The sequence below is a fragment of the Ahaetulla prasina genome, chromosome 3, assembly GCF_028640845.1.
Source record: "Ahaetulla prasina isolate Xishuangbanna chromosome 3, ASM2864084v1, whole genome shotgun sequence".
Lineage (NCBI taxonomy): Eukaryota > Metazoa > Chordata > Lepidosauria > Squamata > Colubridae > Ahaetulla > Ahaetulla prasina.
Window position 1 is genome coordinate 58,168,795 of NC_080541.1, and position 27,084 is coordinate 58,195,878.

Here is a 27,084-nt window from a genome sequence, read left to right on the forward strand (position 1 = left end):
ATAATCTTGGACAGATTAGCTATTAGCTATTAGGATTGTACTGAACTTTGTTGTGTCAGAGCTGGGAATCACCATAGTAATAAAATAGTAACAAATAACTGTAAATCTGAACACTTTTCTTAATTTAGAAATGTGAAAACATCTCTCTTAGCTCAAAGCTGTAAGAAATCATATTCAAATTATGTATCCAAATCAAATACTGTCGGGGTAATCCATAACTTTCTATGACGGAGAAAAGCAAGTTTTCAAAAGCTAAAGTATTTTCTTTAAAAAGGAGAATTGAGAAGAAACAAACATGTATTTAAAACATGCTAGCCACATTTCTATCACATAACACATTTGAGCTTGTATAGGCAGAATGCCACATATTTAAAAGAGCACTGTGTACATTAGACATTCTTTTGTGACAACTAGAGTGGCAAAACGCATGTATTTTTCCACTCTTATTGCATCTGCAGAGACTTGGCTAGTACTCTTTTTTAACATGATCCATTCGCTGCTAATGAGAAGGAGCTGCAAGAAGATGTACAGAGTTACTTCTTTGAAGAATATTCTTAGTATCTGATAAATTCTGAGCACTTTGAGTTGGGCTCAGAATGAGTGGGTCCAGTAAGAGGGAGATAGGCATGATCTCGTATGGTTATCTGGGAGAAGTTTGTTCCTGTAAAGTTATGAAAGTGTACAGAAACCTAATCTTCCCACTTGTTTACTTAAAAAAGTCATGCCCATCCTTGTTAGTGAAGAAAATACTGTATTGTTGTACCCAGGTGGTGTTCATTTACTCTTTAAGGAATGGGATGGTTCAGGCTGCCTTGAAGGGGGTGATTGTGTGTCCGCTATTCAAGAAATTAATTGCAGAACCCAACAGCCGAAAACAACTTTCACCCAGCCTCCAACTCCTTTCTTGGGAAGCTGGTTGAGAAGATGGTCAGGTTGCAGCTTCAGATGGACTTAGAAGAAGTGAATTATCTAGATCCATTTTTGTCAGATTTCATGCCAAAGGATAGTACTAAAATTGTATTGATATATTTGTTGATGGCTTCTAATGGTAATTCTGATGAGGTGGTATAACAATTCTGGCTTTCATTAATCTCTCAGCAATCTTCAACACCATCAATCATGTAGCCTTATGGGCTTCTATACAAGAATGGGAGACATAATGTGGTAGTTCTCCATTCTCCATGGCTAGTTCAGTTGCTTTTGGCAGGAGTAGAGAGAACAAAGTCCTTAAGTTGCAGGGTGCAAAAAAGGCTTGACACTTATACCTCTCTTGTTTAACATCTAAATGAAATTGCTGGGTGAGGTCATCCATCGAATTCTGATGAGTCTCAGTTTATATCTCAACTCTTTGAGATGATGCTATCAAGATTTTGTCCTATTGATAGAAGACTATAGGATCTTTTCATCTTTTCATATTTTTTCATTTTGATTTTCATATCAAATGATCTAAGTGCCAAAGCTCTTAGATCATTTGATCTGCAACTACATAGCAAAAAAGGCTCTAAGAGTTGTAAACCTAATCTTGTGTAGCTTCTTTTCCAAAAACACTACACTACTAACCAGAGCATATAAAACATTTGCTAGGCCAATTCTAGAATACAGCTCGCCTGTCTGGAACCCACACCACATTTCTGACATCAATACAATTGAACGTGTCCAGAAATATTTTACAAGAAGAGTTCTCCACTCCTCTGAAAACAACAAAATACCTTATCCCACCAGACTTGAAATCCTGGGTTTAGAAAATTTAGAACTCCGTCACCTTCGACAAGACCTAAGTTTAACTCATAGAATCATCTATTGTAATGCCCTTCCTGTTAAAGACTACTTCAGCTTTAATTGCAATAATACAAGAGCAACCAATAGATTTAAATTTAATGTTAACTGCTTTAATCTAGATTGCAGAAAATATGACTTCTGTAACAGAATCATCAGTGCTTGGAACACATTACCTGACTCTGTGGTCTCTTCCCATAATCCCAAAAGCTTTAACCAAAAACTTTCTACTATTGACCTCACCCCATTCCTAAGAGGACCATAAGGGGCGCGCATAAGAGCACAAACGTGCCTACCGTTCCTGTCCTATTGTTTTTCTTTTTCTTCTTATATATATGCTTATACTTCCTTATATTTCCTCATATATATGTTTATATACTGTATAATCTTTTTGTGTGATACCTATATATATTGTTGTGACAAATAAATAAATTAAAAAAAATCTGGATGGGGAGGAACAAACTCATCCTTAGTAGCTGTGGATACACGGATCTTTAAATCTGGGATCTTGAATCTCTAGTTGCATTCCCCCAGATGGAACTGAAAAGAAACCCTAGTAGAGAACCACAGAGAACATAGGTAGAGAACCCTAGTAGAGAACCTTTGGAAATCTAGGCAGAACCAGGGCCAGTTACATAATCAAGAGCATACTGTAAGCCTTAGAAATAGTAAAAGTGTGAGAAAGAATGTTCGATGGGCTTCTTCCTCATTTAAGAGGGAGCAGGGAAAATTCAAGATTTTGTTATTAGCCTGTATCAATAAAGTATAGTTCCAGACAGATATGTGGAGTCTGTTTTGTAATCTGGCCTCTCTCAAAAGGCTGACTGGATCTTCCTGGATTCTCAGCTCTCATTCAGAGCAGATAGCAGGTGTACCTTGGAAGATCTTCACACCGATTAGACCTATTTCTATAACAGTAGACCCCTCTTCATGCCTTAGTTACCTCAAGTGTGAACTAATACAATGTGTTCCATATAGGGCTGCCTTTAAAGACCATTCAGAAACTTCAGCTAATCCAGAATATGGTGGCACAAGCAGTTATGGGCATGTTTTGGAATGCCCATGTAACACCATTGCTTCACAAACTGCACAGATTACTGGTAGGCTTCTGGGTGAAATTCAAGTGCTGATTATCATTAACACAGCTCTATATGGCACAGGGCCACAAGGAAAGAAGCAACTTAGAACTAAGGAGAAATTTCCTGACAGTTAGAACAATTAATAAGTGGAACGACTTGCCTGCAGAAGTTGTGAATGCTCCAACACTGGAAATTTTTAAGAAAATGTTGGATAACCATCTGTCTGAGATGGTGTAGGGTTTCCTGCCTGGGCAGGGGGTTGGACTAGAAGGCCTCCAAGGTCCCTTCCAACTCTGTTGTTATTTATTTATTTATTAAAGGGCCAAGTTATTTGAGGAAACCTCTCGCACATTCTGTGATATCAGATAGAATGTGCATGCTCCAGATATCATTCATTAAACAAAATCAACTGATGGGACTCGGGAATCATGCCTTTTATCACAGTGCTTACTCTCTGGAAAAATATCCACCCTTATATATGAATAGTCCCAATCCTGCTTAAAATGTACCTTGAAACCTGGCTCTTTTTCTAGGCTTGGGCTAGAGTAGACTGTGAATTCTTTTGAAAGCTTTTTAGGTCAGTTCAATGGTGTTAACTGTCTTCTTTATTTTCTGATGTTGTTCTATTTCTTTGGTTTTCATTTTGTATGCTGCCCACTGCTGTTGAGAAGTTGGATGGCTTCAGAAATGTGAGTTATAAAAAAAGACTTCAACAGTAGTTCACCGTTGACTATCTCCTATATTCATAGAATGACCTTTTGTGAAGAGCAATGTTGGCTATCAGGGTTTAATGATCATGGTCTAGATAACAGTTTTCCTGAGGTTTTGCCTGCAATTATGGCTGACATCTTTAGAAGCACGGTAGTCTGCTAGGCAACTGAGGAGGGTCTATCATGGGTACCTGTCTTTATATTCAGGAGTCTTTTTGATGGGTCTTTATCCAAACTGGTTTCCAGTTGATGCAGAAGATTGGTCTTTGTTTATGATTCTGACTGGCTTTGTAGTGCTGATTCTCAATTTCCTGCTTCTTAGTTTGTATTAGGTTCTGATTGACTTATGTGAAACCTTAGGTCGGGGGCGTCCAAACTTGGCAACTTCAAGACCTGTGGACTTCAGCTCCCAGAATTCCTCAGTCACCTATCAGTCTTCCACTATTTACTCTCCTAGTTCTCAGACTCAGATTGCCATTTAGTGAGTTATTAGTTGTGATTCTGGACTGCACTAGAATAAGCATTTTTGACTTTGAAAGACTACTTTTGTGGTAGAATGTATTTATAAATGTACAAATCTGAAGCTAATGGCCTTTTAACTTCTAACATTATCTTCTCTAGTGATTGTTGAAAATATAGCAGTCTACTCAGTAGGCAAGAAGCATATGTGAAGACATTAACATTCTGAGTAGAAAAATATTTAAATATTTTTTAAAAAATTACTCTGTGTGTGTGTGTATGAGTAATCTAAGAAGCAATTTTTCTGACATTACCATTAACTATAATACAAGATATGATTAACATGAAGACTTTATTGATCCAAAATTTAAAAATTATATAATTAAGATTATCTGTGAAAATTTTTATGTCACTAGGTAATCCTGCAAATACTATAGCATAAACAGCAAATATAATCCCATATCTCAAGCAGCCACATGTCTTATCAAAGCCTGTTATAAAGAAGAAAGATCTAGAATAGTTGACCTTTCCAGCTGTAGGCAACTTGAATTGTAAACCTTTATTTCATTTTATGAGAACAAACAGCTGTGTGTTACTAAAGACCTTGAGTCCTGGCTCTGAAAAGATGGGAAGCTGAAAGAAGAAACTGGTTTTATTTAATTGCCTAATTCTGGAATTTTCATAGATTAATCTTACCCACCACATATCTGGTTTTTGTTAACTCTTTCTTTACGGGTATGTGGGTGTATATTGTCATCCTAGCACAGGAGTGTCAAACTTGCAGCCTGCGGGCTGGTTGCGTCATATGCTGGCCACACCCACGGCCAGTTCAGCGAAGGGGGGGAAAGCCACAATACATCACATGATGACAACGTGACAACGTGAGTTTGACACTACTGCCCTAGCATATTCATGTGTCAAGGGGTCACACATTTCCCTAGTTCAGTCAGAAATCATATAGAAGCATGAAGCTAATGATTGTTTCAATCTTACAATTGAAAAGATTATTTCTTCTTTATTCTGGAAACATTTCTTTCCTTCGTGCCATAAGATCAGTGAGATTTCCTTCAAATACCTGTTTTTTATTACACAGTCTTCCAAAAATTGTGATGCTATTCTTGTTAACCCAGCAATGACACATTCCTAACATCAATTAGAGGATGTATTTTCTCAAAATAAACAGAGAGCGTTCCAAAATTGTAGGCTAGCTACATACCAAATGTACAGTACTGAAGAACAAACCACTGCAGTTTCTTTGAATAATTCAATACACTTGTACATCAAAGAACAACAATCAAAATGTCTAAATTTTATAACAAATACTTTTTCATAGGAGCACTAGCTTGAATCTTTTAACTCTAGGGAGGCCACTGAAAAGCAGATACATTTACAAAGTGGAATGTATCCGCTCTCTTCATTGTTCATTATGTTAGTATTATTCCAGCTAATATGTAACTCTGGGATTGTACCTGTAGACTATATTGCTTTTTTAAATATTCATTTCCCCCCCAATTTACTTGGCAATTTAAAATAAAACAAAATTGTGACCTGCATTATCATATAGTAGGGCAACAAGATGCAGTGGAATTTTCAGAGTCAAATCTCTGAGTAATCATTTCTTTACAAATACAAGAAGAATTTCTCAACAGGAAATGCCTGCCTTACAGAATGATTAGTGCTGGTGGCAGATTCCTGAAGAAAAACAATGCACATACATTTCTAGTTTGTTATCTAGAGAAGATGACTTCAAAGAGGCTGCTCTGTGACTAATGGCTATCTGAGGGTGATAAGAAAACATGCTTTCTCAAGCACTTCATCAACCTCGCAAACCAGAAAAACGATAATTCGAGTCAGCAAATAGTTTGGTTTTGCCAAGTGTATATAACACTCTGTAGCACCAGTGGGATACTCATCCCATTCTGTCATTAGGACAGCATACCCTTAGAAGCAGCAGAATTATTCCCAAGCAGATAAAAATCACCAGATCAAATCAGTCAGTCACCTAAATAGCATTGCATTCTTCCATCTGCTTGCAAAGCCCAGCTATCATAGGAGCCTTTGAAAAGGACTTCAAAGGAAGATACATTTCTCCAGTTATTTTCTTTTTAATCTTTTGGTTAGAAGAATATGGCACCGTAAAAAAAAAGTGATTGTTGTTCTAGCTATCACGAATACAATAGTATTGTATTAGAGCTATGCAAATTATTTGGAGGAGCATTTTACAAAATTATCAAAATGTCCCTTTGAAGCTAGTGCTCAAGATGCCAAGGTACTACAGCTTATCAGAAGTTTGCCAGAAAGTTCAAGGCCCAGTCCATGATTTCTGGGTATGTGATCAATCCATACAGCTGAACTTAATTACTGACAGGAATGTGGTTTAAAGCACCAGGGTAGAAACCAGGAGACTGTGAATTGCAGTCCTGCCTTAGGCATGAAAGCCAGTTAGGTGGTTTTAGGTCAGTCACTCTCTTAATCTCTGTCTCTTGATTTCCAGCCTGGTGCCTTAACCAGTAGGCCAAACAGGCTCAATTGCCATCTAATTTTAGGATAAATTTGAATATTTTTGCTCAGGGACTAATTAAGGACAAAAAAACAAAAAGTGGTGTCTGCTAAAATTAGCAACATTTCTCTATCTCAGTTCTGTTCATTCCAAGTTATAATTTTGCATATTGTCTTCTATTTGAAAGGTCACTTAGGTGAGAAGAATGATGTACAAAGTTGATAAAAAAAACATATTCAAGCATATCTATTCTAACCAGAGTGTTATTCAGAATGCAAAAATGTATTTACAGTAGAAATAGATAAATTGTAGAAATTTAACAAAAAATTATATAAAATATATAAATCCTAGCGCAGATCTTAATAGATCACACTGTATCAAGCATTCGTCTATTTTTCTAAGATAGTAACTCAGAAAGAAAAATCTGAAAGCCAGAGATTTTGTTATCACAATTAGATCATTAAGAAACGGTTCTTTCACAGGAAAGTTAATATACAGCCTGGTGCTGTCCACTTGCTCTGAAATGAGAGTCTCAGTAGCAATAAAGAGCAAAGGCTGCAATTCTACTCACATAGTTAAAAGTAACCTTGTTGAAGTTATTGAATTTATTTCAGAATTCACATTTTTATTATTGTTCACATATACATTCTGTCCTTTGGATAAAATAATTCCAAGACAGTGCAAAATATAAAATATACTGTGCATCGTTGCCAAAAACACACAAAGAGGCTTTTTAAAAAAAACATGAGAGACAAGATAGATACAATCTGAAGAAGACCCAGAACGACATTACAGTCCAAACAACTATAAAAAGGAGCTGTTTTTATCTCAAAATATTGCCAAGTGGGACCTCTCTCAAATTTTCCGTTACAGTTTTCCGTTACAATTTTCCTTCCATTCCCATTGGAAAGGATCACAAGCAGAGCTTAATCAGTCTTCAAACTCAAGTTTACCATTATTGGGGAAAGCATTCATTATACATTCTTGGTTCTTAAATTGTGAAAGGATTTACCCACAAATACTACATTGGGTTTATAGGTAACCAATGTAATACTTTGAGGATCACCTGGCGCCGTTTTATTTAAGAGTTGCAGTTCCTGTTCAACAATGTTCAGCATGCTGTTATACAGAACAAATGCATTAGACAGCATTATAATTATCACTGAATGCATCTTAAAGGTTAGATTATATTCTCAGGATGTGACTTGTTTTTACATACGGAGTAATTTTTCTGCATGCGCATCAACTGGGATAATTCGCTCAGATATGGACATGACATGCTATTATTTTAAGAGCTAACAAATTTCAAAATATATAGGCCCCAAAAGAAAATACTAGACACAAGAACAGTTTTTTCCCCCGAAGGCCATCACTCTGCTAAACAAATAATTCCCTCTACACCGTCAAACTAGTTACTAAGTCTGCATTACTATTAATCTTCTCATCGTTCCCATCACCCATCTTCTTCACTTATGACTGTATGACTGTAACTTTGTTGCTTGTCTCTTTACGATTTATATTGATATTTATTGTTTCCTGATTGCTTATTTGTACCCTATGACTATCAATAAGTGTTGTATCTTATGATTCTTGATGAATGTATCTTTTCTTTTATGTACACTGAGAGCATATGCACCAAGACAAATTCCTTGTGTGTCCAATCATACTTGGCCAATAAAAAATTCTATTCTATTCTATTCTATTCTATTCTATTCTATTCTATTCTATTCTATTCTATTCTATTCTATTCATACTATTTTGGTATGAAAAGTGGAAGAATAGTGTGTGTATACTAAATACATAGGCCCCAAAACTGATAATCTGACAAAAAGGATATACATATTTAATGTAGTTCTATATCTATATCTGAGAGCCAGCAATATGATTCATTCCAAGCAGACATTTATACACACATTGACAGGTGTTCCATGAATATAACAACGCTGTCAACAAACAGCCACAGTTGGCAACATCCAGAAGTGTCTGCCAAAATATGTAAAATGTTATTACTTAGCTTTCCTCCTAAAATAATAGAACCACTAAAAAGTATGGTTTTATACACCTTTATTTATAGAAGCTGCAGAAAATATTTAAATTGCTCATGTAGAACCAGCAATATACATCAGGCCTATCAAACTGCTGGCCCACGGGCCACATTTGGCCCACACAGGCCATGCCCATCCCGGCTCCATAAAGGCAAAAAACGTTGTGATACGTCACAATACAGACCACGATGCGAGTGGATTTCACACCCCAGATATACAGTATCTCCCAATCTTTATTAACTGGCGATCTTTGCATCTTAAAAATCACTGGACATATGTTTCATAACAGATATAGTGATTTTCCAGAAGAATGGGGAATCAGTATTTATTAGGAAGTTGCATAATGCTTGAATGATATTGTATAATGAAAATGGTTTAGGCATTACAGGAGCCAATATGTTCTTGGAAATGAGGTCTGTTGTTTTTCCTGCAGTCTAAGTCAAAGGCCCATAAAGAGCCATGATAAGTGAATAGTGGTGAAGGGCTGTGACCTCAGCAAATTCAACTAGCTAAAAAGGGATCATGAATGAGGTGCCATAGTCTGGCTGGACACCAAACCATAACAGGGAAAAAAATGTTCTTAAAATTGGAAAAGTCAAATGCAACAGTGTTGGTCAAATTTATTCTACAATTGTCAACATTTGAGATTTATTTTCCACAGACAGACTGGTAGCTTGAAAACAGCTTTGTAATAATTAGATTTTTTTTATAAACAACCTAATATCCTTTTCAGTTATAATTCCAGTAGTGACACACGGCCAACTAGCATTTTTAAAAGGTCATGTTACACTTTAACTATTACATGTGGACTCAGCAGTTCTAAAATAATAGAAAATATTACTTTGTTTTATTGCCATGTTTTTAAGTATAATTTTCATAGTAACTTCATTATAATCCAGGTACAGCAATGTAAAAAGCATAAAATATATAAAGTTCAGCTACTAAATATATGGTGTATTAATAGCTAATAAGTATATCCTTAATAATATCATAACAAACATTATAAACAAACCCTAGAATTTAGCTAGCTTGTAATTTGGGCTGCTGACAGAGAAACATAAACATTATCTGAATGATTAGAAAGAGACATAAAAAATAAAATTTATTTCCTATCTCTATACAAATTTAATATAGGAAAAAATGAGCAAGAGCTTCAACAGATTCAAAATCAAAAAGACAAACGTATTCACTAAAAAGTGTGTCTAATTATCTACCTAAAGCATTAAAATATGCCTTTGAAATTCTCTACAATAGTTGGGCATGATTAAGGTGGAAGAAAAACATGGTGTTTTTTTACCTTGGATTCAGTTTCCAGAATTTCAAAGTTTGGGTTTGCCACTTCATTTATGCCCATTTGTTAACAATGAAACAACACAGAACATTTTAGCATGTTAGTCTACAGAAGTGCTAAAGGAATGCTTCTAAAAAAATTCTGCTTATTAGAAATTCTTTTTTGCCCTATGTAAGTAAAACCCTTCTAGTCAATTTAAATGTCCCTATTGTAATTGGGTAATGAATGTATTTGTCATTAGCCAAAGAAAAACCACTTTTATCCATTTGTGGGCAATTTATCTCAGCTCTGTGCTAAACTTTCTACCCACATATTTACACGGGGAAGATAAGATACTCTTAGTAGTTACTGATTGGTGCTTTTGAACATCAAGTCAAAAGGCTATATTTTTTATGTTTAACGAAAATGAAAATCAAAATCACATAATTAGGCACTTTTAATGATATGGCAACCCATCCTGCTATTCAGAAAATGATAATTACAAATATTGGATGGTAATTACTATCATAGTATGATATTAGTTTTGAATAGCAAAAACAGTAGAAGCTTTTAAATAAATAAATAAATGCTCAAAAACAAATCCTTCTCAAAAGCACATTTTGTACAATCACCAGTGAAGTAACCAATGTTCTTTATCAATCTCCCCACTACACATTTCGTGCCTCTACTGGCAAGGAATATTTTAAAGTTTTAACCATGTTTCAAGTATCACATAGAGATAATTCATTTGGGCAATTGTTTTGTCTATATTGTGAAAATTTGAAGGTGTTGTCTAACTTACCAAACCTCTTATAACCAAAGGACTGAACCTCTTCCTCTTCAGCAAAGTCGTCTGTTAAAAAAAAAAGTTATGAACATCAATACTGTATAAACGTCAATATAAGAGAGATTAGTATACATAATTTAGATATTGCTATGTATTATAAATATATATAAAAATACATGCAGAGCCACTAAAAATTTTGCATACAAAACTGCATTTAAATGTAACATTTGATACAAAGTAGTATGAAAAATATCAACGTTAATCCCCTCTTTTAATGCTATTTATTTCCTGGCTGGTTGTTTTAATCGGGAAGCTCTGTTTGTCTGATACACAAAATATATCATCTGGTCACAGTCAGCAGTCTGCATATGGAAATTATTGGGTGGTCCAATATGTAGTGTAATAGAACAGTCCAGGTTTTCTTACAAAACAACGTTTTAAAAGGAAAACTACATTTGGCTTAAAATATAATGTTGTTGCCAACTAGAGTAACACTAACAAAGAAAAATATTTAATCCCATCCTGGTTTGGATGAAGAGAAAAGGATCCCAGATTAACAACAGAGAAGACCTCCTAGTAAGATATTTGGAAGTTTCTCATTCATTCACAGACATTTTTCTATAGATTTTTAAAAAATAGGTGCAAATAAAATTGTGGCCAATAAAATTGCCAAGTTTCCATTTTACTGCTTTTGCCATTATTTATTAATATCTACATCTGATAGGCATTATGCAAGATTCATGACTCTGTTTGGAGATTTGCACGGGAAGTTTGGAGAAAATGTGTAAAATAAACTGAAGAACTGCCTTAAAATACAGAACCAAAAAATGTAAACTAATTTAATTACAAAGAAGGAAAGCCCACCTACAGCAAAGCCAAAGAAAAAAAGATTGGGGTCTTATTTCCTTTAATGATTTGTTCACACATGTATACATGAATACCTATCAATACTGATATCATCCTACTCTTTACTTGAATCACCCCAAGCAGATTTTATTGAGTTAAAACTACTTTAACTAATGTGTTCCTCTCCAGATGCATTGGGGCACAATTCTGATAAATGCAGTCACTGGGGCAAGGCATAACTGGGAATCCTAAGGGCTACAATCTCAACACAAAGGGACATGTATGAAATGGAGTTGATTCAGTAGTGAAATTCAGCCGGTTTTATCCGGCTCAGATGAACTAGTAGCACCGGGGCCTGAAGGCACCACCCACCCGTCCAGATGTCATCACATCCCATTTTTACCCTCTGTGCTTGTGCAGAAGGCTCTGCGGATGTGTGGAGATGACACACGCACTCACATTTCCGAACTGGTAGCGAAGGTAAGTAAATTTCACCCCTGAGTTGATTGTGTAGATTGGTTTTTATGGAACCTCAGGCTGCCTAAAAAATAGATAGGTGAGCTGCCATAAGAGATGAAGAGAAGGGAGTAGGAGGAGGGGAGAGGGGGAAAGGGGGAAAGGAAAGGAAAGGAAAGGAAAAGAAAGGAAAGGAAAGGAAAGGAAAGGAAAGGAAAGGAAAGGAAAGGAAAAGGGTTTGCGTCAGACAGACAATTTTCTATTCAGTAGCTTTATCATTTGATTAATGGTTCCAGGATATTTTTTTTTAAAGTACAGATTACTGCCCCCCCACCATTTGAAAATTGTAAAATAGATTGTAAAAATATATCCATAATATGAAAGATAGTTTTGTGTAATGATTAAAGGTACCAGGCTAGGGTCTAGGAGACCATCAGCTTTAGTCTTGCTTTAGGCATGAAGCCATCTGGATATTTTGAGCCAGTAACTAACTAATTAGTTTTTCCTAAAAAACTAATTAGTTTTTCCTCTGAAACTAATAAAATACCTTGTTCCACCAGACTTGATATCTTGGGTCTAGAAAACTTGGAACTTCGTCGCCTTCGACTGGATCTGGGTTTAGCATATAAAATCATCCGTTGTAATGTCCTTCCTGTCAGTGACTTTTTTAGTTTCAATAACAATATCACAAGAGCTACAAACAGATTCAAACTCAATGTCAACCATTCCAGTTTAGATTGCAGAAAACACGATTTCTGTAACAGAATTGTATATACTTGGAATGCATTACCTGACTCTGTGGTTTCTTCTCATAACCCCAAAGGTTTCACTCAAAAACTGTCCACGGTTGACCTCACCACTTTCCTAAGAGGACTCTAAAGGGGCGTGCATAAGAGCACAAACGTGCCTACCGTTCCTGTCCTACTGTTTCTTTCCCTATGTATATATACGTTTTTTAGTACCTCATTTCTCCTCATATATACGTTCATATATTTATAACCCTTTATGCAACGCTTGTATATATATATTGTTATGACAAATAAATAAAATAAATAAATAAATAAAATAAATAAATAAATAAATAAAACTATGAGAAGAAGACAATGGCCAACTACTTCTGACAAAGAGTGCCAAGAAAACTACATGGACTTACCAATATAATTGCCAGGATTCAAGAATTGAGAAGTATAAATAAACAAAGGAAAACATTTTTAATTTAAGCTAACTGTGGTGAGAAAAGAATAACTAGGAAAGAAATGGAGAAAAACCATGACCCAATGGGGAATTTCTTCCAGTGGGCTGGCAGCATTATATAAAAGCAAAACTTCCAAATGTCGGTCCCTGCCATGAGTTCCCCAAATGTGGAACAATCAGCTGCTTTTCCTGGCATGATCCCAACAACCAGACCTACTTTTATAGTCAGATGTGATCTTGAGATTGATAGTCTAAGGCCTGGCGGAATATATCTTTAATTATGGCAAACTCTTACGATGATTTTTAATTAAATATGAAGCAACATTTCATTGTTATATATGTAAGCTAGGAAATTCATGTTCCATTTATGAGTCCCAAGATTTGTTGTCTGGATTCCAAAGAAGTTTTCAAAGATTCTGAGAAATTCAATATTAATGATTTGTGAGAAAAAACGGATATTCAATTATTCAGAAAACCAATCAGGTTAAGATGAATGCCAGCATACGCTTCACAAAGCCAGACAACTAGAAGCTAAGGTGGATGCCATAACAAACAGAAGTGACCCATAATCAGTAACAAAAAGATCAGTCGCTTCCTCAGACTGTATTGGACTAACACTACACAAGCTTTCTGGCAGGTTTCAGGCAGTCCATCCTCTTTATTTGAATTGGATCTTTTAAATGATCTGAGTCTCAAATAGAAATAAAAGTATGAAAGAACAAAAGGAGTAATCATTAGAAGGAACAATTTGCAATATTGTACAATATTGTCTTGACTGGTCATTGCATCTAGATTCAAGCATTCATTCAGCTGTAACATTCACTGGAAGTTGTGTAACATGAAAAAGTAAGTGGTGTACAGAATATATACAGGTCATCCTCAATTTACACCAGTCCACTTACTGACCATTCAAAGTTAGAACGGTACTGAAAAATGTGATTTATGACTATTTTTCAGTTACAACCTTTGTAGCATCCCCATGATCATGTGATAAAAATTCAGAGGCTTGACAACTTATGACCCTTGCTGTGTCGCAAGATCATGTGATTTCCTTTTGCGACAAGCAAAGTCAACAGGGAAACTGGATTCACTTAATGACCTGGTTACTAACCTATCAATCACAGTGATTCACTTAACATCTGTGGCAAGAAAAGTCATAAAGTAGGGTAAAAAAACCTCAACAAATGTCTCACTTAATAACAGAAATGTTGGGCTCAATTGTGATTGTAAGAACTATCTGTATTAACATAACATAACATAACATAACATAACATAACATAACAACAGAGTTGGAAGGGACCTTGGAGGCCTTCTAGTCCAACCCCCTGCCCAGGCAGGAAACCCTACACCATCTCAGTCAGATGGTTATCCAACATTTTCTTATTATCTTCCCAAACAATGGCGGCAAGCAAGACTAAGAGAAATGAACTTGCAGAGCAGAAGGAATTAGTTCTAGCAAGCTGGACCCCTGGTATCTCTCATATTAATAATTGAGGAACAGTATTTGGCATGAAGACATAAAGAATGAGAAAGAAATTAAGATATAAAAATAGGTGGTTTACAAGTTTTTAAATCAATTTTTAAGTCAGTCTAACTGCAAGTTTTTATTATTCAGCAAGTTTTATATTGAACAACCAAAGTTAAGTTTATTACATACACCCATATTAAACCCTCATGTCTGAATGTAATCTTCAATTAGGCAAAGCAATGCATCATAAGGCAACAATTTTTGAATCAACATTAAAACATTCACCCAAATTCCAAGGAAAATCAATGGGGAAGCCAGCAGGTAGCAGAAGATGCTCCCACTGTTTTTTGCCTGCCCATGGTTATTCTGTTTCTCTGTTTAGATATGGAAATATTTCTGAAACATTGACCCACTGGGTCACAGATTGCTTAGTAAATTCAAAGGAAAGAGGGGGAAAAGGCAAAACTGACTTGCCAACAACACAAGGAATAGCAATCAGAAAAGGTGACCAGCAAATAATGTCTGATTGTAAACTTGCCTCTGTTAGCAGAAGACTTATGAAGTATGTCATCAGAATACATTTACAGTCACCTACGTGGTTAAATAAGAATTCAAATCTGACTCTCTACAGTTTTAATTCAACACTAAATTCATTGACTTAATATTTTCCAGATTGCTTTTAAGCAATGTCTTGAAAATTAATTAATATGTTTCCATCCAAAACAAATTTCTTTCTATCAACAAAAAAAATATGAAGTAAAAATGGCATAATTTCTGTACTGATGTTACATGTCCATATAAGGTAGTATATATGTTCATACATAAGTCATTGAGCTCAAGAAAGAAAATTGGAAGCTAAGAGCTACTTTTTATACTCAACATAGATTTAAATCCTTTTCTTTTTCTGACAGTTTGTCAGTTTTTGCATTTCAAGATGATTTCAGTGGGACTGTTACAATAGCACTGCTAAGCTTTATTAATGTCATTCTTGGCAAATGAAAAAAGATTAAGTTCTTGTAAAATATAAATAACTCAAACATGATTTTAACAAAAAGTACTCAGAAATTGAGAACTGCTAAAAGAAAATGTGGCCCTTAAATTTTTCCTAAATATTATCACCAAATGCTTTTGAAATTTTAATCACATCTACATGAATATATCTTAAAACTTAGTATAAAACTTGTGGTGTTCTAAAGGAAGTAAAGTGTTTCCTGGAGGTCTCAACTAAGTTAATAATGATGAATTTGAATTTACTAAGCATATTTTAAGATTATTTAACTAGCTTCTCAGTATAATTGATCCTTATTGAGAAAAAAAACTACAAAGAATTCAATGATTCAATTATAATTTATCTTTTTGCAGTATATGTACCTGGAGAATTTTCTAGCTGTGTATGCATACATATACAAAGGAATTAATTTTCTATTTAAAATTCTCAATAAAGATTTCAGTCTGGTTAAAATTAAGACATATCATTTATGTTCTTCCATATTAAAAAAATATTTATTTTCATAAAGCCAATGACATTCCTGCATAACTATTGCATCTAAGCTTCAGTTTTGCAGCATAATTTTGGTACAGACATTTGCCATACTTGCATAACCAATAACTGAGCCTTAATAATAATGCACTGTAAACATAAATTAAAATATTTCAAAAATTTAAATGATTGATACAATGGTGCTGAAATATCATGTACAGGTAGTCCACATTTAGGAAGCATAACTGGGACTTGCAGATAGTTAGGCAAAGTAATCACTAAGTGAAACCACAACTGTCTTAAAGATCTTACTTCAGCTTCCCTTTGCTTTACAGTTCTGAGAAGGTTGTAAATGCAAAGGTTGGTCATAAACTTACTTTATCATCACTGTTGTAACTGAACTGGTCATGGAATGATCCAGCTCTGATTAATTTTAAGAAGGACTTTTTATTTTTATTTTATTTTATTTATTTGTTGAGTATGTATTAGATAATATATATAAGTATAAGCATGAACTGAATACATAAAATGAATATAATTAAAGGGAACATTAGGACAGGGACAGTAGGCACACTGGTGCTCTTATGAACACCCCTTACAGACCTCTTAGGAATAGGAATAGGTCTGTAACAGTAGCCAGACTAAGGTTAAAATTTTGGGGGTTTTGGGATGAAACCACAGAGTCAGGTAGTGCATTCTAGGCATTGACCACTCTGTTGCTGAAGTCCTATTTTCTGCAATTGAGTTTGGTGCGGTTTACCTTAAGTTTGTATCTATTGTGTGCTCGTGTATTTTTGTGGTTGAAGCTGAAGTAGTCATTGACAGGTAGGACATTGTGGCAGATGATTTTATGAGTTATGCTTAGATCATACCGAAGGCAGCGTAGTTCTAATTTTTCTAAGCCCAAAATTTCAAGTCTGGTGGCATAAGATATTTTGTTGTGAGCGGAGGAGTGGAGTACTCTTCCTCTGAAATATTTCTGGACACATTCAATTGCATTAATGTCCGATATGCAGTGCGGGTTCCATACAGATGAGCTGTATTCAAGAATTGGTCTAGCAAATGTTTTGTATGCTCTGGTTAGTAGTGTAATATTACCTGAGAAGAAGTTACGCAAGATTAGGTTTACAACCCTTAAAGCCTTTTTGGCGATGTTGTTACAGGACTTGCTGGACAGTCAGTATAAAGACACCCAGAGAGCTCTGAAGAGTTGTTCCAACATTGTATGTCAATCAATGCGTTTGGAAAAGTTGAGACATGGAGGAAGTAGTAAGAAAAGAAAGTGTTACAGGCTCTCTTCATTCTTGCCTTGTATCTATGGCTTGTTGGACACCACTGCTGCAGAACCCATGCAAACAAGATCAATAAAAAGATCTCTGTTCCCAGCAGAGAAATAGAGAAGGAAAGAATTCATGTCTCTACTATGGAACCTTCAGTCATCTGGCCAAGATTTGCATGGCTACAATACAGGCCTCTGAGTCCGTTGTAAAGTGCTACACCAGTAGAACCACACAGCAAGTGCCCAACTCACTCCAAAGACTTGTTTTCAGGAAATCTAGCAGGCTTCCCTCTCAACAGAATGGCCAGGGTGGCCTCAGACAATCAACTGACAACAGACAAGTATATTTTATTCTCTATTTCTCTATCCAGACTCAGGCTTGGAAATGCAATATTCAGTTATCATAGACTTGGGAGCCACCGCCAATTTCACAGATGAGACCATAGTGCAAGCTTAACATTTCCCATGAAGTTATTAGAGAAATCTGTGTTATGGAAACGACTGACAGGAAAACTTTTTGAACTAGACCTATTTTGCAACAAAATGATATATTTTTGCAGCTGACAACAAATTATCGTCCAGAATCTTTGTTACTCTATGTCTGAGATTACTTATGTGCACTCATTGTGCTGGGTATTGATTGGCTGCAAACCCACATTACAGATGCTTACTGAAGCGATGAACAATTTCTTATCCAAAAGAAGAGAATGTATGTAGTATATTGGTGCTCCCTAAGCTTGTTTGTTTGCTTGCAGATATTTCATTACCAGACAAGGTAGCACATTACTTGCTGGTCAAGTATTGAAAATGTATGCAAGCAAACAATTAAGCTCAGAAGGCACCAAGAGACTCCACAATTATTCTCCACCCTTAAGATGTCAACAGCACTGCTTGCAAGTTTTCCACTTTTATTCCTTTCCAGTCACTGAACCCCCTTCCTTCTTGGAAAAATACAAAGTTTTTGATGGTTTTGAGAAGGAGGAGGAGGAAGCAAGAACACTGCCTCCTCATTGAGAGTGTAACATCAATCTGAATCCAGGAGTACATATCCTAGTTAAGGGCTCCTACCCTGTGTCAGATGACAACCTGAGAAAATGTTTTATTCATCCTTCAAAATCTCTAATATTTGTATGGACATTTTACATACCCAACTGTCGATTCCTGAAAATTTTGCTTACATAATATATTCTTCTGTAGGTACATTTCACTTTCAGGCAAGTTATGGTCACTACCCCCCACATCTTGCCCTCTAGAACAGGGGTCTCCAACCCTGGCAACTTTAGGACTTGTGGACTTCAACTCCCAGAATTCCTCAGCCAGCAAAGCAAAGCTGACTGAGGAGCTCTGGGACTTGAAGTCCACAAGTCTTAAAGTTGCCAAAGTTGGAGACTCCTGCTCCAGAACTCCTAAAACTGCTGTTTTTTGTGCCTTGGAGTTTCTGCAGGAAAAGCAGGCAGCTCAGCTCATCTTAAAGAAACAGCTAGATTTGGCAAAGTATGCATAAAAACATGTTGCAGGCACACACAGGAAAAAGGGTGCTCAGGTTGCAGCAGGAAATTTAATGTGGCTCTCCACTAAGCTTTTACTTCTTTCCTACCCCAAAATTTGGACTCAAAGTCCATTGATCCCTTCCCAATTACAATTATCTGCTTCCATGAAGGTTCATTTGGTCTTCCACTGGTCATTGCTTGTGTCTGAGGCTCCTTGCTCTCTGAATTCTAAATCTGTTCTTCTCCATTTCTGGAGGATTAGGAAAGTGTCTAAGAAACAGAATGTATTCTAGATTCTAAGTGCGGGAGGAGATACTTAGAATATCTGGTTCACTGTGAAAGGGCTACCCTGAATGCAAAGTCATAGGAAAGCACAACGGATACCCATAACCCATGCCTAGTACACAAGTTTTATCTGAAATGCCATTGTTGTGTTTGACAAATAAATAAATAAATAAAAGTAAATAAATAAAGTCCCAGTACCATGATCTGCCACCTTTATTAATAGACAGTGAATCTCCAGATGAAGACTTGACATGACAGAGTTCGCAGTGCAGGCTACAATGCAATAGTCAGGAACAGGGATCTCTGACTGTAGTAGCAAGACTCATTTAGTGATCTTGGGATGCCAGCAAACAAGGTGTGTATGTGTGTGTGTGCGCGCGCGTGCACGGGCGCAGTGAGGATAAGTCTGTAGTTGGTTCTCATAACACCATGCCAGCATTTTCTTTGCAAGATAGAGCAGAGATTGAAGGTAATGGGGAAAATGTGCAGGAGTATTCAGCTCTAAAAAAGGTGTCCACAACTGTTAAGAAAACATCAATTTAGCCTAGTAAGAAGCAAGAGGTGAGAGAGAAACTCAAAATTATCCTGCTTTGATTCTTTTTGATATAAGAGAGAAGGAGGGATATACTCTGTAAGGCTTTCAATATATTCCTATAAGAATAGAATTTTAGTAGTTCTTATGGCGTTCTGTTTCTTTACCTGGTCTATTTCAAAGGGCTGTCAGGTTTAGTATTGAGGATTCAGATGACAATATTTTTTTTTTGTTCAAGGATATAATAATTCCAATGCTGTAAACACAATCCCAATGATTTCCATGCAACTAGCTTCAAATGGCAAAATAAATAAAATTCTGAATTTCACTGTTGGCTCATGCTACTGGAACATCTGAAAATGGTAATTCCATCTCTGGATATTAGGATGAACTTAGCTTTTGAAACCAGATCAGATATTTCTTCCTGAACTGCATGGAAAAACCGCAGTCTCAAATTTGTGTAGAAGATAGCATACCACATTCACTTGTTTCTCAGATTTTTCTGAACCAGTCTTGCATTTAGAATTAAACTTATTGCATTCACAAGTAAACACATCCTTATAACAGCTGCAACTATATTATGGGTCTTTGTCTTTTGCACTAGGTGGGTAATTGTTTAGAATATTTCTAGAAAACGTAAACTAAAAGTTATTTTAACATTGTGTAAATATCAGAATGATCTTCTGGTGCTGGCAGAGCAGGTAAGTTACTTTATTATGTTACAAATGGCATACAAATGGCATATGTTTGTAACAAAATGTGCATATTTTTATGATTACATTGTTGGTCAGGAAATGAAATCATGAATTCAGCAAACTAAAAGTGCACATTATAGTTTCTAATTATTTTTAAAAAATAATGGAAAGAAGAGACACAGTTATATAATCCAACTATAGCTTACTTTATAAAGTTATTATTAAGATTAATATACTGAACATATTAAGTTAAAAGCCATCTAAGTCAAAGGCAAGTTAAGTTTGGTTTGTCATGATGTGTGAACTTAACCAATATGTCATCACGGTCTTTGAAAATATGACAAGATATAACTTAAGAAATGTGGTGGCGCAGTGGTTAGAATGCAGTATTTCAGGCTGTATTGAATGCAAATTGCCGGCTGCCTGCAATTTGGCAGTTTGAATCTCACCAGGCTCAAGATTGACTCAGCCTTCCATCCTTCCGAGGTGGGTAAAATGAGGACCTAGATTGTTGGGGGCAATATGCTGACTCGGTAAACCACTTAGAGAGGGCTTTTACAGCATTTTGAAGTGGTATATAAGTCTAAGTGCTATTGCTATTGACAATTTACAAGGTTTTTTTTTTCAAGCTCTACACAAGCCTCACCTGAAACTTTTTAAAGAACTTTCAGATAATTCCTAGCAACCATTTGTGAATGGACAAGCCCTCTCAAATGGAAGTCTCCAAATTCCACATGTCCAACATCCCCCAAAGATTGGAGTCCTTAAATTCGATAATGGGAAAGTCAACATAAGATGAGTAGAGAAAAAACTCTTAGAAGAATTAATAAGATTCCCAAGGCTCTTTAGTAATCCAACTGGAGGTCTCCAGGTTTTATTGTTTTCAGTTTAATCTCTCTGATCCACCTATCCATGTGTGCTCTAGTAAGTGCACATACATAGAGTCTGCATCATAAGCTTCATAATTACAAAGGGTTGTGCAAATATATTCAAATATATTGACTCCAACTTGAAAGTTTATCCATTAGTCAGGGACAAGTTGTATCCTCTGACTCCTAAAAATAACATTAAGGCAAGGGGAAACATAAGTGCATCTGTTCATATCACTAAAGGAACAACACAGAGAACTTTCTTTATCTTTCTTGGGTAGATACTCCTTTTGGGCCTGGAAACCTAAAAGAAAGCCTCATCTTTTGGCCAAGAAACCAAGAGCCCCCAACAAGAACAATTCCATCTGGCTGCAAAACCATAACATAGTAGTTGATAATTCACTGTTTCACTATTGCTCCCTAAAGCTGTTTTTTCTTTTCAGATCTTTGTTTTTTTACTTACTAAAACTCAGGACCAAGCTAGTTTATTTTTAAAATTTGAGTCACTAGTAATTATCTAAATGCTGTGATAAAATTGCAGCCAATAACATTAAATAAATGTTTGTATGTCCATTTAATCACAACTGTATTCTTGCTTTCATTTAGTAAACATGAAACAGCTGTATTTTTGCCATATAATGTTTAGATTCCTAAGAATTTATCCTGCATTATATAGTAGTTTTATAGCCTCTGCTGATACATTTCATTAATAAATTTACATGATAATACAACAAACTTAGATTTTAGATTCTTTTCCACTATAATAATTTGGCTTCAATTGGCAACCATTTGTAAAATCACTATACTGTGTTGTATGATTTTTTTTTCACCTAAATGATAGGAAATGTTTATTTCAGACCATCTCCTAACAGTGGTGAGACTTCTAAGTAGGAGAATGAAAATCATGTTTTTCACTCATAAGAATTTTCTCATTGTTTCCCTTTTTTTTGGTCAGCCATTTATCTAATAGCTGAGGAAAAAGTTGAAATTTGAAAAAGAAGTTGAATTTTTCAAGAATGAAATCTTTCACTATGAAATATCATGACAGAAGAAAAGGAGTATTCTTCATCAATGCAACTTTGCCCAATTTTGGAGGATATAAATGTAATGAAAAACTTACAAATAGATTTATCTTATCAGAACTTATCTTTATTATGATCCCATGTATTTGACCATCAGGAATTCTTGAGAGGTTATTTTGTCACATAATATTGACATACAAATAATGAAAAATATAATATCCTTTTTATATATATGTACCAATATCATTATTTTGATAGTTTTTAGTTCTCCATTAAAAGATATGCCAGAATAGTCTTAGTCTAAGGCAGGGGTGTCAAACTCAAGGCTCGGGGGCCAGATCTGGCCCACAGGATGCTTAGATCTGGCCTGCAGGGCCACCCTGGAAATAGTGAAGGACCGGCCCATGGTGCTTCTGCCAGCAAAAACGGGCTCCTGAGCTCTGCTTTCACTGACAGAGGGTTGCAGGAGGCCGTTGCAGCCAAAAACAGAGCTTAGGAGACTGTTTACTTGGCAGAGCACTCAGGCCACCACAGGCGCCCCCCAACACAAATGATGTTGAGCTGGCCATGCCCATCCTGGCCACGGCCCCCACTGCCCCCAAAGGTCAAACACAACTCTGATGCAGCCTTCAATGAAGTTGAGTTTAACACCCCTGCAATCTAAGGCTAAAACTCTGCTAAGTTTAAAAAGTTCCAAAAACAAAGAGAGGGTACCAGGAGAGATAACCAAATTAGCTAAATTAGGATGCAATATTATGAAATATTATATTCATTTTGGCACCACAGATAATTTTTATAATACTTGATTAACCAGGTCATTTGAAATTTTCACTGAAGGATGTTTTCATAAAGTTCTAATTTTAAAATTATATTAATATTATTTTGGGTACCTTGGAAAAACATTCCAAAATTATTGGAAATGTTTAATGCAACAAGACATTAATTGTGAATCTTGAACACTACTGTAGTTAGCAAAAATCTCAAATTCTAAAAATTAAAACAGCAATAGGACTTAGACTTATGTACCACTCCACAGCACTTTATAGCAGTCACTGAACAGTTTACAATGTCAGCATATTGCCCCTAACAATCTGGGTCCTCATTTTACTGAGCTAAGGATGGAAGGCTGAGACAACCTAGAGCTGGTCAGGATCAAACTCCTGGCAGTGGGCAGAGTTAGCATAAAATTTGATCAATTTAATCAGATACATGTATCACATGTACTCACACCTACATAGAACTGAATTGAAATTGACAAAGTGGGGTGCCTTTAAACAAGCCTGCATAAACCTAACTTAACACAGCAATTATTTCAGGCAGAAAGTATCACTTTCCCTTAACAACTGATCTGTCTGCAAGTGGCATCTCATTTCAGTTTATCATGTATGCAAGCTATATAAAAGAATAATAACAATCCCTGAGCAATGTTTTTATCATGCAAAGATCCACCATGATCTACTTTATATATAAATACATGAATCAAGTAAAATTCTTGCTGGTATTACTGTGCTGTGTTTAGCATTTGGAATAAAGAGCAAAAAGATAACATTTCCCCCCTTCTTTATTCCCAAATAAGGCCCTGCAAAAAAAGGGCTTACTCTTCACTTTTTATGAAAATAGCTCATTAAGTTATTTACTAAGCAAACATGCAATGTTTTTCATTTGCTAATGTCATCACATTGATCTTGGTAAGAGCCTGAAAAAATAAATATGAGCCCTTGGTGGTTTTACTGATAAAAATAATTTTAATTTCTAATTATCTTAAGCATTATGATAATTATTACGTCCTCATTACCAGATGATATTGAAAACTTACTTTCATGTGTGTGGGCTTAGTAGAACTAAATACTATTCCCCATAGGCTGCTTCTCTGGCAAAAAACAAAACAAAACAATGACTATACTGGACAGTGTTTTTATTGGTCTCTGGAAAAAACAATCATTGTTCCTGCCTTCTTGGCATCAACAGCCCCATACCACACTTCAAAGAGCACGCTAGGATTCAGTCAGTTTTCCTCACATCCATCCATGTGCCTGTTTATCCACATAGTTACTAAGATTATTACTGAAAATCTGCACTTGAAAACTCAACAACTATTTCGTGCATACCCTTGAAAACATTTGATCCCAGGGTGTACAGATTTGTGCTTACTCTGCAGATTACTTGGAGTATTCTTACTTTCATTAATGAGATGTACATTGTAACATATCTTTTTTATTGAAGTCCAAAATGTGCCAAAGAGAAGATTCATTGGCAAAGTTGAATGACACAAGCAATGGGATCCGAAATGCTTTCCCCTTAATGTGTGATTCAAAAGCTGGTGGGGGAAACGCTGGGTTGTAAACTCGAACTTTCAGTATATGCAATGCACAGCAAAGGCCAAATAGTTTTCCAGTCTATAGATCTTGAGGGGAAAAATGCCAAATATATTTCATAAGGCAGTTAAGCCTCTACTGGAATCTAATCACTGCCAGATGTCTAGAAGAACATCACGAAATGCTGGCAACCCCCCACTGGTCTCTCCTAAAACTGCAAAGGCAAGTTTTAAAACTTTTTTTAGATAAGTGGCCAAGAAATATGTGCTACAGAAAGCAGAAATCGAGCGGGTGAACACTTTGCACCCCTGAACAGCCTTTTTTTTTAATTTAAAAAACAAACCCCAAAGAGGGGTCTCTAAACAACTTACAAGAAGCTGAATCTGGATTTTGCCTTAAGAACAAATGGCAGCTTTCATCCTTAATGACTAGCAATCCACCCAGCTTCAGTTTCTCTTACAAACACACACAAAACACAAACACTCTTGCAAAAATATTTGCTTTCACAATAAGCCCATATTCACTGCTGACAAGCCGCCTGCTCTTTCACAGCTGCCCAGCAATTTCCAATACCAACTTTCTGAAATAGCCACCCACTCATGGGCTTACCTTTCATGTTGGCACACCAGGCAGTCACATAGAAAACTCAGATGCTGGAGGAATTTGCTGCTGTTAACACAAAACTCCTTATTGGATTTCCATGCCGGGTGCCCGGGATCTTCTGATCAGGAGCAAGGATGGATGGATGGATAGATGGAACTCTTGACCTCTTGCTCAGCCCTCTGAAGGAGTCCGAAGTTTACACTCTCGTGACTGGCCTAAGCTCAGACGACTAGCCTCTGCTGCCCCTCCTCTCTGCTCAGTTTTGGAAAGGAGAGAAAGCTTTTGGCTCCACAATCCCGTTCCCCCCCCCCCCGCAGCTCCCCTTTCCCCCGCCTCTTTCACGAGCTGGACTGTAAAGTGAGGCAAGGAAGAGACTGTAATAATAAACCTCCAGCGAAGTTTGAATGAGGAGTAGAAACTTCTTCCCTCTTCTCTCTCCTAAATCAGCCCCCCAAAAGCTCCAGACTGTTCTAAAAAATTCCTGCACAATCAGCTGCCTTTCCTTCCTTCCCTTTCCTTTCCCTTCCCTGTGAGGTTGACTTTTCTCGGACAGAGAGCTCTTAAATGCGAAGCCAAAATGTTTTGGCAGAGACCTAGGTGTGTAGGCTCTCCATAGAGGCAAAACACTTTGAGGATGGAAAACAGAAAAACTCAGCAGTCCCAGCTCGACATTTCAAGCCTTCCAAAGTCTGGTCCCCTTCCCAGGATGCAGAAATCTCTGTGAAGATGGCTGTTTGTTCCAAAAGAAGATAAATAATCACCAATAACACATGTAGTTTCGTTCTGGTTAAATCAATAATTGTGCTGTTCCTAATTTTGTGCACCAGAGTAGGTTTTGACTTTGGAATATTCCAGTTTCTTCCAGAACATTCCATTTTCTTCCTGGAACAGGCCCACCAAGATTCCAAGTGTGGCTTGTGAGTTTCCAGACCTTTATCATTAGGAACAGAAAGGAGTCTACAGAACTTCCTGTTCCAGACATATGAACCATTTTCAGAAAGCTTGGTTTGCCTGCACCATTATGCATATCCCTAATGAACGCACTGCCCTTACAAGAAAACATGGTTGGCTTGTGTGTGGTTTGCTGTGTTTTGAAAACCCAGGCAATTGGGATAGACTTGTACAGAGTTTTAAGTCCATTCTGCACTGTACCATCAACTGTAAATCTTGAAATAGTGGACTCTAGAGCAAATAACAAATAATGACTGCCTACAGAATAAGGAATAAGGTTTAAACAATAAATTTTATGTTGGGTACAGTATATTTCTCTGGATGCATGAAAAAAACCTAAAATACTCATTTCATCATTATTTCAACTACACATAGTTTGTGTTTAGTGACCACAATTGAAACCTGCAACTTGGATGTTAGGCAAAATGGTCACTAAGTGAAACCTGTGCTTATGTACTTATTTCACCTTTCCTTTGCTTTACAAACCTTCAATGGCTGTAAATGAAAATATTGGTCACAATGTTATTTTTGTATAACAGTTGTTTAATACAGATACAGTCGTAACTGTGAATAGTCCCTAAACAAGGCAGTTGCTAAACATGGATTAGCTGTACACCATTGCTGACTGAAAATGACTTCTGCTTAATTCTATCCTGTCATATTATCTACGCAGTCTGAGACATCATGAGCTGATCTCACACTGAGATAGACCTTCCCTGTGGAACCTCTATGGGAGGTCAGAAAAGTCAAGATGGTGGCCATGACCTTGATATTAAAGCCCACCCCCTTTTTACATGCAGTTTGCTGCAGGCACTTCTCTACCTGAAATGAGAGACAAATTCCTTCAAAATATATGTTGTGTTGGATCCAAATAGATGAGCCTTAGAGTTCTGCTCAGAGCAGGACAAAGCTGTTCCATTTTTCTGTGTGTCTCTCAAGAGTCTTCTGCAGGATCAAAAAAATACCCTGGTGC

General features: G+C 36.3%; 1 protein-coding gene across 1 annotated transcript in view; it reads right to left on the bottom strand.

Moving 5' to 3' along the window:
- Positions 1-25,450, bottom strand: part of COLEC12 (collectin subfamily member 12) — a 108,126-nt gene extending 82,676 nt beyond the window's left edge. Inside the window, exons 1-2 of the mRNA XM_058177755.1 lie at positions 25,167-25,450; positions 10,642-10,692 (exon numbers count right to left, since the gene is read on the bottom strand). Of these exons, the coding sequence (XP_058033738.1) occupies positions 10,642-10,692; positions 25,167-25,173 (58 nt within the window). The 5' untranslated portion in view covers positions 25,174-25,450. The remainder of the gene's footprint in view (positions 1-10,641; positions 10,693-25,166) is intronic.
- Positions 25,451-27,084: the final 1,634 nt, after the last annotated feature.